Source organism: Scyliorhinus canicula, chromosome 9 (assembly GCF_902713615.1).
Source record: "Scyliorhinus canicula chromosome 9, sScyCan1.1, whole genome shotgun sequence".
NCBI lineage: Eukaryota > Metazoa > Chordata > Chondrichthyes > Carcharhiniformes > Scyliorhinidae > Scyliorhinus > Scyliorhinus canicula.
Window position 1 is genome coordinate 161092716 of NC_052154.1, and position 13146 is coordinate 161105861.

The following is a 13146-nucleotide window of genomic DNA, read 5'->3' on the forward strand; positions in this document are numbered from 1 at the left end:
TTAAGGCTGAGATGAGGGAACATTTCTTCACTCGAAGGGTAGTGATCCTGTGGAATTCTCTGCTACAGAAGGCTGTGGCGGCCTAGTCACTGAATAGATTCAAGAAAGAGATTGACCATTTTTAGACTTTAATGGCATCAAAGGGGTATGAGGAGGAAGCAAGAATATGGTGTTGAGATCAAAGATCAGCCATGATCATATTTAATGGTGGAGCAGGCCCAAAGGGCTGAATGGCCTGCTCTTAGTTTGTTTCTGCACCTAGTTTGTTTCTATCTGCTTATCAGGCTCATCTGGCCCAATTGGCTAGCCAAGAGAAATAGTCAGCGTATCATCCTGTGTGCAGCAGACCTCAAACGTAAACTCAAGAACAGCCATCATATCAAACCCAAAACCCCCAGAAGAGCACCGATGGCAGGACACTACACATCAACAACAAAACAGTACACAATGCTGGTTGCAGCACTTGGCTCTGAAGATCAAGTGCTTGATGCTGCCATCATCTGCATCCAATAACAGCTGGTTGAAAAGAGCTGAATAAGAGCCCAATCCTGGAGGAAACTGTGACCATCATCAACCAGATGAAAAGCAACAAAGCCCCCACAGTGATGGAATTCCACTTGAAGCATGGTGGCCTTGTCCGACAGTTCCACAAGTTATTCATGTCCTGCTGGGAACAGGGCACGATTCCAGCGGACCCTTGTGATGTCATTAATATCACCTTGTACATAAACAAGATGGGGAAAAGTAAGCCTGCTCCAACAATCATGAGGTTATCCTCCTTCCGATTGCTGGGAAGATCCTGGCTTGACGACTTCTGAACAGGCTAGTATTGCTGAAGAAAGCCTCACAGCGAGCCATTGTAGCTACAGAGCTAACACATGCATGGTATCGCACTTGGACAGATATAAGAAAAGTGTCAGGACCAAAACTGACCTTGGTAGACCTTGATGAGGCATTCAGTGCTTTGAGCAGAGATGGCCTCTGCAAAATCCTTGAAAAACTTGGATGCCCACCAAAGTTCCTGGTTATGGTGAATCAGTTTCACAAATCAGTACAGACAAGCCAAGCCCAACAGAGACCCCTTGAGTCCCTTCTGTATTTCCAATGGTGCAAGGCATGAATGCGTGCTGCCCCCAACCTTATTCATTATCTTCAGCGGCAGGAAACAGTAGACATGAGTAGGGTGTTTACGTACGCTTCCGACGGATGGAGGTCTTTTCGACCTCTCGTGTATTCAGGCTCATCTAAAGGTTCAAGAAAATCTCAGCCATGAACTTTTTTCCACTGTTGACTGAGCACTCTCGGCCCACAGCCAATCAGACCTGCAGCATATACCAACACGTTTCTCCAAGGCAACGCAGATCTTTGGGCTAAAAATCAGTTTAAAGAAAACTGAAGTCCTGCATCAACCTGCACCCCATGAAGATTATAGATGACCAAGCATTGCCATCGAGGGAGCCCAGCTGAATTCTGTCAACATTTTACCTACTTACGGAACGTTGATGGCACCGTGGACAAGGAAGTGGACAATGGATTTACAAAAGCAAACTGCATTTGGCAGATTCTACAAATGAGTGTGGAGCAACCAAAGCCTTAGAGCACAAAACACCCCTTCTGTACTGCACTGAGTCATGGGCCCTGTGCTGCAGTCAGTTATGCCTTCTCGAATGTTTCCATCAAGCTGCCTCCATAGCATCGTCGAATTCACAGGTAGGACCGCATCGCAAACATTGAGGGTGCGATCCTGTGGCCACGCAGCGCCGGAAAAGCAGCTCACCACGGCACGGTGTGGCCGTTGAAAGCCTTGAGACCCTGCTCCCAGGATGTACCCGGCTCATAACGCCTTGTGAGATACAATACAATCTTGCAAGATGTTGCGATGTGAATGGGTGGTATCACTTTATGGCAAATCTGCATATTGGAGCGAGGCAGTAAGTCGCACTCTAATGTGCAGATTCCCGAGGTACCTGAGCCTTTGGGATTCAACCCTTTCGCCTCGGAGACCTTGGGCGAGGCCGTTCAGCATTCAACCCCACAAATCGGAAATAGACATGGGAACGGAACTTGTGTTGCTCTCCCAAGGGATCGGAGGCCCTCAGCTGCATGCTCTTTGGGCAGAGTGGTGTGCTGGCAGTGCCACCTGGGTGCCAGCCTGGCACTGCCAAAGTGCCCAGGTAGCACTGCCAGCTGGCATGGGCACTGCCATGTTGACACTGCCAAGGTGCCAAGCTGGCATTTTTTACATGCACAATTGGGCTGTGGTTTCCCGGCTTGGGTGTTGGGGCGGGGTGGTTGTCCTCCCATATTACATTCAGAGGGAAGGGAGGTGAGGGATTGTTTCAGGGGCCTCTGAGACCGGGACATATCTGCATACTCGTTATAACTAACATCTTGTTGCTCGTTCTGATGAGTGTGCTTTACACTCAATTGGCTCTCTTTTATTCCTTAGCTCTAGAGTCGCCAGGTATCTTTATGATACCACCACGGGGTTCAAGTTCAAGTTCAGATCAATGACTCAATACACCAATTAGTAAGGTTCAAAACAAGACACGTTTATTAATACACAGTTATTTGCTACTCATGCATATACTACTAAAAGACTAAACTATTCCTACCACTAATAGGCCAATACTTACCTGGATAAGGGAACCCGCCAGATCAGGGAACAATGGCCTCTTGCTCTGTACTGGATCTGCAGGCTTCCAGCTGGTATGGACTAAGGGGTCAGGAGTGTCTATCTCGTAGCGTGCGTTGTATGACACTTGATGGTGCAGCAATTGGCCAGGCCTCTCCTCTCCTTACGGTCAAGTTCGTCGAGAGCTGCTGAGATGTTATGCTGAGGGGGCCGGCTAAGAGAGCGAACTAAACTTGGGACCTGACTTTTATAGGTCCCAGGGGCTTTGCGCCCTTTTGGACAGACCCCGAACCTACTTTCAATCGATTGGGTCTCATCCCAATCGATTGGTACGAATCCCCCAATACTGTCCCTCGATCGCAGGGCGGTTCTTCCTAACTGGTTTGTTTCCTTTTGTTTCAGACCCCGTTGGCGCCGGGAAATCTAACCTGCCATAGAATGTCCCAATTGTAGCTAATCGTTGTATCCATTGTTCCCGGGGATCGCTTCATTAATATGCAAACTGCTGGTTTCGATGCTGTCTGCTTTCTTTGCAGCCAGATTACACATGAACTTCTGCAAACTGCTTGTCTCTTTATAATTGTCCAGTTTTCCCTGCAACCTTTGCGTTCTTCCATTTTGTGTGGGGAAGTGGCCAATCCAGGTGGCTACACTCTCCAACATCAAAGCCATTCTTCTGTGAAGTCAGTTGCGTTGGACTGGGTCATGCCTTGATAGATGATAGTTGGCTTGTCCAAGATCTTGGGCTGACCACTGACAAACAGGAGAGAGGGGCTCTGTGCAAATGTTTCTAGGACTCCCTGTCGAAATTCCTCTCTGTGTGCTTCATTGGGAAATGCAGGCACTCGATTGTAATGCCTGGAGATGTGACATCAGGGAGCTCCGGACAACTTTGAGATCGAGCTAAAAAACAGCATGGATGAGAAGTGATGGTCAAATAGCCTTGAGTAGCGACTGCACCTGCTGTGGGAGAAATTGCCGATCATGGTTCGGCCTGACTATCAGCGGGACTGCAATTGTTTTTTCTTTATTTTTTCATGGAGTCCGGGTGTCACTGACCAGCAAGGTCAGCCCTAATTGCCCTTTCGCAGTTAAGAATTCATGACATTGCTGGGTGTCTAATAACTAGGAGCAGGAGTAGGCCATCTGGCCCCTCGAGCCTGCTCCGCCATTCAATTAGATCATGGCTGATCTTTTGTGGACTCAGCTCCACTTTCCGGCCCGAACACCATAACCCTTAATCCCTTTATTCTTCAAAAAACTATCTATCTTTACCTTAAAAACATGTAATGAAGGAGCCTCAACTGCTTCACTGGGTAAGGAATTCCATAGATTCACCACCCTTTGGGTGAAGAAGTTCCTCCTAAACTCAGTCCTAAATCTACTTCCCCTTATTTTGAGGCTATGTCCCCTAGTTCTGCTGTCACCCGCCAGTGGAAACAACCTGCCCGCATCTATCCTATCTATTCCCTTCATAATTTTAAATGTTTCTATAAGATCCCCCCTCATCCTTCTAAATTCCAACGAGTACAGTCCCAGTCTACTCAACCTCTCCTCATAATCCAACCCCTTCAGCTCTGGGATTAACCTAGTGAATCTCCTCTGCACACCCTCCAGCGCCAGTACGTCCTTTCTCAAGTAAGGAGACCAAAACTGAACACAATACTCCAGGTGTGGCCGCACTAACACCTTATACAATTGCAACATAACCTCCCTAGTCTTAAACTCCATCCCTCTAGCAATGAAGGACAAAATTCCATTTGCCTTCCTAATCACCTGTTGCACTTGTAAACCAACCTTCTGTGACTCATGCACTAGCACACCCAAGTCTCTCTGAACAGCGGCATGCTTTAATATTTTATTGTTTAAATAATAATCCCGTTTGCTGTTATTCCTACCAAAATGGATAACCTCACATTGGTCAACATTGTATTCCATCTGCCAGACCCAAGCCCATTCACTTAACCTATCCAAATCCCTCTGCAGACTTCCAGTATCCTCTGCACTTTTTGCTTTACCACTCTGCAAAGTTTGTCATCTGCAAACTTGGACACATTGCCCTTGGTCCCCAACTCCAAATCATCTATGTAAATTGTGAACAATTGTGGGCCCAACACGGATCCCTGAGGGACACCACTAGCTACTGATTGCCAACCAGAGAAACACCCATTTATCCCCACTCTTTGCTTTCTATTAATTAACCAATCCTCTATCCATGCGACTACTTTACACTTAATGCCATGCATCTTTATCTTATGCAGCAACCTTTTGTGTGGCACTTTGTCAAAGGCTTTCTGGAAATCCAGATATACCACATCCATCGGCTCCCCGTTATCTACTGCACTGGTAATGTCCTCAAAAAATTCCACTAAATTAGTTAGGCATGACCTGCCCTTTACGAACCCATGCTGCGTCTGCCCAATGGGACAATTTCTATCCAGATGCCTCTCTATTTCTTCCTTGATGATAGATTCCAGCATCTTCCCTACTACCGAAGTTAAGCTCACTGGCCTATAATTTCCTGCTTTCTGCCTACCTCCTTTTTTAAACAGTGGCGTCACGTTTGCTAATTTCCAATCCACCGGGACCACCCCAGAGTCTAGTGAATTTCGGTAAATTATCACTAGTGCATCTGCAATTTCCCTAGCCATCTCTTTTAGCACTCTGGGATGCATTCCATCAGGGCCAGGAGACTTGTCTACCTTTAGCCCCATTAGCTTGCCCATCACTCCCTCCTTAGTGATAACAATCCTCTCAAGGTCCTCACCTGTCATAGCCTCATTTCTATCAGTCGCTGGCATGTTATTTGTGTCTTCCACTGTGAAGACCGACCCAAAAAACCTGTTCAGTTCCTCAGCCATTTCCTCATTTCCCATTATTAAAACTCCCTTCTCATCCTCTAACGGACCAATATTTACCTTAGCCACTCTTTTTTGTCTTATATATTTGTAAAAGCTTTTACTGTCTGTTTTTATATTCTGAGCAAGTTTACTCTCATACTCTATCTTACTCTTCTTTATAGCTTTTTTAGTAGCTTTCTGTTGCCCCCTAAAGATTTCCCAGTCCTCTAATCTCCCAGCAATCTTTGCCACTTTATATGCTTTTTCCTTCAATTTGATACTCTCCCTTATTTCCTTAGATATCCACGGTCGATTTTCCCTCTTTCTTCCGTCCTTCCTTTTTGTTGGTATAAACCTTTGCTGAGCACTGTGAAAAATTGCTTGGAAGGTTCTCCACTGTTCCTCAACTGTTCCACCATAAAGTCTTAGCTCCCAGTCTACCTTAGCTAGTTCTTCTCTCATCCCCTTGTAATCTCCTTTGTTTAAACACAAAACACTAGTATTTGATTTTACTTTCTCACCTTCCATCTGTATTTTAAATTCCACCATATTGTGATCGCTCCTTCCGAGAGGATCCCTAACTATGAGATCATGAATCAATCCTGTCTCATTACACAGGACAAGATCTAGGACCGCTTGTTCCCTCGTAGGTTCCATTACATACTGTTCTAGGAAACTATCGCGGATACATTCTATAAACTCCTCCTCAAGGTTGCCTTGACCGACCTGGTTAAACCAATCGACATGTAGATTAAAATCCCCCATGATAACTGCTGTGCCATTTCTACATGCATCAGTTATTTCTTTGTTTATTGCCTGCCCCACCATATCGTTACTATTTGGTGGCCGATAGACTACTCCTATCAGCGACTTTTTCGCCTTACTATTCCTGATTTCCACCCAAATGGATTCAACCTTATCCTCCATAGCACCGATGTCATCCCTTACTATTGCCCGGATGTCATCCTTAAATAACAGAGCAACACCACCTCCCTTACAATCCACTCTGTCCTTCCGAATAGTTTGATACCCTCGGATATTTAACTCCCAGTCGTGACCATCCTTTAACCATGTTTCAGTAATGGCCACTAAATCATAGTCATTTACGATGATTTGTGCCATCAACTCATTTACTTTATTCCGAATACTACGAGCATTCAGGTAAAGTACACTTATGTTGGTTTTTTTACCTCTGTTTTGAATCTTAACATCTCCAGTTTTATTCCTTTTGTTATTACTGGGCCTATTCACTGAGCTCCCCTCAGTCACTGTACCTTGTACTGTCGCCCTTTTAGATTTTTGACTATGTCTTCTCTGCCTTGCACTTTTCCCCTTCCTTTTGCTTCTGTCCCTGTTTTACTACCTTCCAACTTCCTGCATCGGTTCCCATCCCCCTGCCACATTAGTTTAAACCCTCCCCAACAGCTCTAGAAAACACCCCCCCTAGGACACCTACGTCTGGAGGCCAGATCAGTACATTTCCTTCCCTAAAAGACATTAATGAACCAGGTGGGTTTTTACAACAATCGAATAGTGTCATGAGACTTAATTCCAATTTTTTATTGAATTCCAATTTCACCATCTGCCATGGTGAGATTTGAACCTGGATCCCAAGAGAAGTACCCTGGGTCTCTTTGTTACTAGTCCAGTGACAATGCCATGGCTATGGCCACCCCCACTCCTTCAAATTTGAGCGCAAACTTTCCTAGAGTCTTCATCTGTGAAGAAATGCCAAGAGAGAGACACGCGTATAATAACTTGTTTTGCCTCCTCCGCCACCTCCCCCCCCCCCCCAACCCTGTCTTCCTGCCTAAACAATATGTGTTATTAAGAGTTTTGTAGTTCTACCAGTATTGTTTCAGCACAGACCAGAATACATATAGCTCCTATTTTACATCATTCCACACCACATAGTACATCTACTTGCTGAGCATCACTCTCACCAGGTAACAAATGTGACACCTACTAGGTAAATATTGATATGCCTATCATCTGTTTGAGATTATACCTCTGGTAGAATTTATAGCTTTACAATAACGTGCAATGAGAGTAGAATAAACAAATACAATTTCATGCATAATATAAAATTGTTAGCTAATTAGGGCATTTGGGGCAGAATTTTTTTATCTTTTGAATTTAGAGCCGCCTCCACCCTCAAAAAACACATGACGGGTGGTCGGTAAATCCCGCCCAGAGTCTTTGACTATTTTTAAGGCAGAGCTAGATTGATGAGCAATGGAGTGAAAGGTTATCAGGGTCACCAGGAATGGACGGTTGAGGTTACAATCAGATGAGCCATGATCTAATTGAATGGCGGAGCAGGTTCAAAGGGCGACGTGGCCTATTCCTGCTCTTATTTCATATGTAATTTTGTTAGCTTTCTAGCTTTGTTCATTTGTTTTGCATACATCCATTGAAAATATTTTCTTTTCACTATTAGACAACCAGAAAAGGCAGAAAGGCCACGCCTTGTTCAGAACAACCACATCAACTCGTACAAGGGCTTCACTAAGGCAGACGTGCTTCAGAGCAGAGAGAATGCTGGGAAATTGGATGGAAAGTTTGGGTTTGAAAAACATGAAGAAATGAAGAAGGAGTGGAATGATGGAGAGAGGTATGGTTTTCAAAAGGATCCTGTAGAGATAGTGGCCAGAAAAGGAAATAAGAGCACGGTGCACGCAAGTTCTATGGAGAGCGACATGTTTACAGTCTATCGTCCTTCGTCCCATCCACATCCTACACAACGCAACGGCACAACTCAGCCTGCCACAAATGCTACTCTAGTGGACCAGAATGGTGCCAATGTTTATCAGAGGGGGTTTGTGCCCCGAGCTGGAACAGAGAAAAATGTCCAGCAGAAAAGTTCCATGGTGCAAGTGGAACACTGGGTGAAATCACACAAAGGAGACATCAAAAGGTCAGAATGCATTTTTATTAATTAATCATCTGCATTCATTATTTGAACACCAAACCATGACATAAATTAAAAGCTGTTCCAAGCTGGTTAATTGCATGGTTCTCGAGAGTTTCTATTTAATGACCATTTTTAGATTCTTAAGCTTTAAAGGTATTATTGTCACACAAAAAAAATCCTCATTGGGAATGTTTACAGTTAAGTCTACTGTCGTTTTCTGCAAAGCATTTGGAACGGATGGAAACACTGCCGTCGATTGCATTTTTAAAAAAATAGTTCTACCTTGCTGCTTTATGATTGGAAGGACTGGTTTGGTATTTTTCACAAAAAGAGATTGAATCACAGAAAATGATCCCAAAAGTAAAATAAAATTCCCATTTGACTGAATAGTCAAGGTCAACTGGGATCTGATGATAAATAGAGGCCCTGTTATGTATAATGCAAAACCCACTGGTTTTCTGTTTTCAACAATGACAGATTTGCAGAATGTGATTCCTGAAAACACATGCCAAAATCCCAAGTCATAAAAATGGAATTTGAGTTACTTGGCTGGAGTTAACTAGTGATCCTATCTGTGATGTTAAAAACGAATCTGGCTGGAAATCTCAAGGGGGTTACAGTACAGGTAGAGGTCAGGAGTGTCACTTATATAGAGAAGAATGAGGAACTGCAGCTCATAATTGATATGAGATTATTACCTTTGACTTATTGAAGATTGGTTTGTAGTGCCAGCAGCCTAATTAAATGGATTCAAATATCTTGTACTGCAGGGACACCAGGTAGAACTTGCTGGTTTAACTAGCTGCTGACATACCAACAAGTATGCTACTGGTGTAAAACCTTGTCGGCAAATTTGCCTTGATTATAGTTGGTTTGTGTGGGCTGTGTTCCCACATGTTTTGTAAAAGTGGTATCCATGCACTTCACAGGACCTTAGAATCTTACAGCATGGAAGGAGGCCATTTGGCCCCTTGTGTCGGTGCTGGCTCTTTCAAACGAGCCACACCTTAGTGCCTCTCCCCTGCCTTATCCCCATAGCCTATCAGAGTGCTATTAAGTAAGCACAACCAGTTGAATGTAGAGACACACTGTGGGTGGTTAAAGATCGATCTGATGAGGTGCTAAAAATTCAGTAGATTTTGTTAAGGTAAGTGGTGCAGTGCTAACTAGATGACGTAAATTTAAGGTGATAATCAGATGAGTAGAGAGGGGGCTAGAATCACATTTTTTAAAAACTTAACACATTTTCAGGCCTCACCAGAAGCATTGCTGGAAGGAAAATAGCCTTAAATGGGAAGTAGATAACATGAAAATAAAAAAATATGATCAGGAATTCCATCCTAAGCAGGAGTTCAACTCTTCTTAACTTCCACAACACCTCACCCCCAACTTCTCCCAAAACTGCTCTCTCTTCATGTTGACATTCTGCTCCCCAGTCCTTCCTTCCCGCCTGACTGATGCAGCCAAATTCACTTGGGTCAGATTGCAGCTGAAGCATCAAGAGTCACATGGCAATGTTGAGTGGGATAGATAGAATCTGGGACCAATACCAGGGTGGGTAGGATGAAATTTGTGGGTTGGGGATGTGGTGGTTGGCGATGGTCCAGAGAGAGATTGCCAACATGAGCTAGGATGGTGAGGCGGGGGAATAGATGAAGAAAAATGCCTTCGTAAGTTGAGGAAGGAGAGTACAGCATAAAATTCAGAAAAACGTTTGTGAGCAATGAACTTGAGGCAAAGTGTCAGCAGAAACTGGGGACAGGATCGATGAGTGCATCAAGAACATGATTGCTGCTGGACTCTTCATTATTCGAGTATGTCCAAGCTATGGGTCCTGTCATGACTGCCCGTCCACTGCCAGTTAATATTGCTGTTGTTGCTGTTTGTGGGAAATACAAGCAGCTGCAACGCCTTTGACTTTCCTCTGGACAAATTGGATGTTGCCAGATGGTCCTCTAAGCATGCTGAAACAGATTTCAGTGCTTGCATCCACATGGGCTTGTCGAGTGCACTGTTTTCCCAAATGAGGTGGTCTGTAATGCACATGTTTGTGAGGCTTCCTTTGGGGCATTCTTGTACAAGACCATCAGACATAGGAGCAGAATTAGACCACTCGGCAGTCTGCTCCGCCATTCAATCATGACTGATATTTTTCTAATCCCCATTCTCCTGCCTTCTCCCCATAACCCCTGATCCCCTTATTAATCAAGAACCTATCTATCTCTTGTCTTCTGCGCTGACCAGCTTGATTGTTAACTTAATGCAGATGGTGCATTTGTCAGCATGTATTGTGGGGAGGCAAGTTAGGAGAGTGAATGTAGCAAAGTTATATGTGTATAACTTGCTGTAACAAACAGTGAGCCTACCGCACCTCATTGCCTTTCAAATAGATTTTCCTACCTCCAACTGTGGGCTGTTCGTTGCTAAGAGACCATTTTACAGAGATATTAGTTGGAATATTGTATTACTTAGAATCAATGTGATATGAAAATGGCAAATGGCTTTGTGAAATAATGATTGAATGGGTGTTATTTTATAAGCAATAAATGACAATAAGAATAATTCACAGTCATTTATTATGTCTAATATAGTCACCTGTGATATATATTATGTCCACATATGATCCGCAGTTCCTGCAAAATAATTTCAGGTAACTGTGTTCTACATTATCGAAGTGCAGCCATTGCCTCAGTTGGGTGCTTTTAATAATTCTCTTGCCAGTCATATCATTTTAGTTCCATTTGGCAATATTCAGAAAAGTCTACCCATAAAAATTTGCTTTGCCATGAGAGGTTTTAGCTATTCCTTCCTTTATTTAACTGTAATAGCTAGTTATGTGCATAACACTATTAATCCTGTCAATGCCCTTGGAACATCTTTGCACTCTAGTATTCCCAAACAAATGAGTTCATTAAATAATTTCATATCCATAACTATTTAGTTTTTCATATAAATTGTGCATCATTTTAGTCGCAAGTTGTTTGAAGCACTCAGAAATTCTACTGTTCCTGGGCTTAATTTTGTGAAGTAAAACAATCTGTCCTTAAGCTTTGCACGAGTTAAACTTATCTCTTATGTAGGGACCGTTTGCCTTTGTGTTGAATGGAGAATAATTTTGCAGGCCAAGGCCCTGCTTTCCACCACCCCCAGTTCTTTATAGGGAAGTAATTGGCCTCTGCTTCATAGTTTTCCTGAGGGTTCAACTAAGACTAAACCTTCAGACCATTGACTTCAGTCCCAAAGTGCACTTAAAAATATTCTGCGCTTTTAAGGTGTCCGATTCTTAGTCGTCTTAGAACCTGCAAAGTAATGAGGCTTATCTTGGTGTACTGACCTCTGACAGTGCTGAAGACTGCTGCAGATTTGATATTCTTATCTTTTACTGAGTGCCTAAATTTTAGAATTGCCTTACAGATGTCCGGCTAGAACCATTAAGCAGTCGGTCATGCTGAATCCCTCCCATTCTTTTTTTAAAAATAATTTTAATTGAAATTTTTACAAAATATAAACATCTCAACTCTATTAACAAAACAACCACGGTAACACCCCAAAAAGGAACCCCCCCCCCCCGGCGGTTGCTGCTGCTGCCGCCGGCCTATTTCCCTACTGTTCCGCCAGGAAGTCCAGGAAAGGCTGCCAACGTCTAAAGAACCCTTGTACTGATCCCCTCAGGGCACATGTCACCTTCTCCAATTTAATGAACCCCGCCATATCATTGATCCAGGCCTCCACGCTTGGGGGCCTCGCATCCTTACATTGGAGCAAGATCCTCCGCCGGGCTACTAGGGACGCAAAGGCTAGAACACCGGCCTCTTTCGCCTCCTGCACTCCCGGCTCCACTGCAACCCCAAAATTGCGAGTCCCCAGCCTGGCTTGACCCTGGATCCCACCACCCTTGACACCGTCCTTGCTACACCCTTCCAAAACTCCCCCAGTGCTGGGCACGCCCAAAACATATGGCCGTGGTCCACTGGGCTCCCAGAGCACCTCGCACACCTGTCTTCGCCCCCGAAAAACCTACTCATCCTCGTCCCAGTCACGTGGGCCCTATGCAGCACCTTGAACTGTATGAGGCTAAGCCTCGCACAGGAAGAGGAAGAATTCACTCTCTCCAGGGCGTCCGCCCACGTCCCCTCCTCAATCTCCTCACCCAGCTCCTCTTCCCATTTACCCTTCAGTTCCTCCACCGAGGCCTCGTCTACCTCCTGCAACACCCGGTATATGTCCGAAATCCTCCCTCCTCCAACCCACACCCCCGAGAGCACCCTATCCCGCAACCCTCGTGGGGGCAGCAAGGGGAACCCCTCCACCTGCTGCCTGGCAAACGCCCTCACCTGCATGTACCTAAACATGTTCCCTGGGGGAACCCAAACGTCCCCTCTAACTCACCCAAGCTCGCGAACCTCCCCTCCACAAACAGGTCCCTCAACCTCCTAACCCCCACCCTGTGCCAGACCAGAAATCCGCCATCAATGCTCCCTGGGACAAACCGATGGTTCCCCCGTATCGGGGCCTCCATCGAGCCACCCACTTCTCCCCTGTGCCGTCTCCATTTCCCCCAAATTTTGAGGGTAGCCGCCACCACCGGGCTCGTGGTATACCTCATTGGAGGGAGAGGCAACGGCGCCGTTACCAACGCCTCCAGGCTCGTGCCCACACATGACGTCGCCTCCATCCTCTTCCATGCTGTCCCTTCCTCGTCCATTACCCACTTACGCACCAGAACTGCGTTGGCAGCCCAATAGTACCCACAGAGG

General features: G+C 45.0%; 1 protein-coding gene across 15 annotated transcripts in view; it reads left to right on the forward strand.

The window, feature by feature from the left end:
- The window catches only part of plekha7b (pleckstrin homology domain containing, family A member 7b), a 636198-nt gene that overhangs the window by 502985 nt on the left and 120067 nt on the right, over positions 1-13146 (forward strand). For 14 of the 15 annotated variants that reach the window (XM_038808072.1, XM_038808066.1, XM_038808068.1 and 11 more), the window contains one exon: positions 7916-8392. In XM_038808072.1, the coding sequence (XP_038664000.1) occupies positions 7916-8392 (477 nt within the window). The remainder of the gene's footprint in view (positions 1-7915; positions 8393-13146) is intronic. The other variant, XM_038808076.1, reaches the window with a different exon arrangement.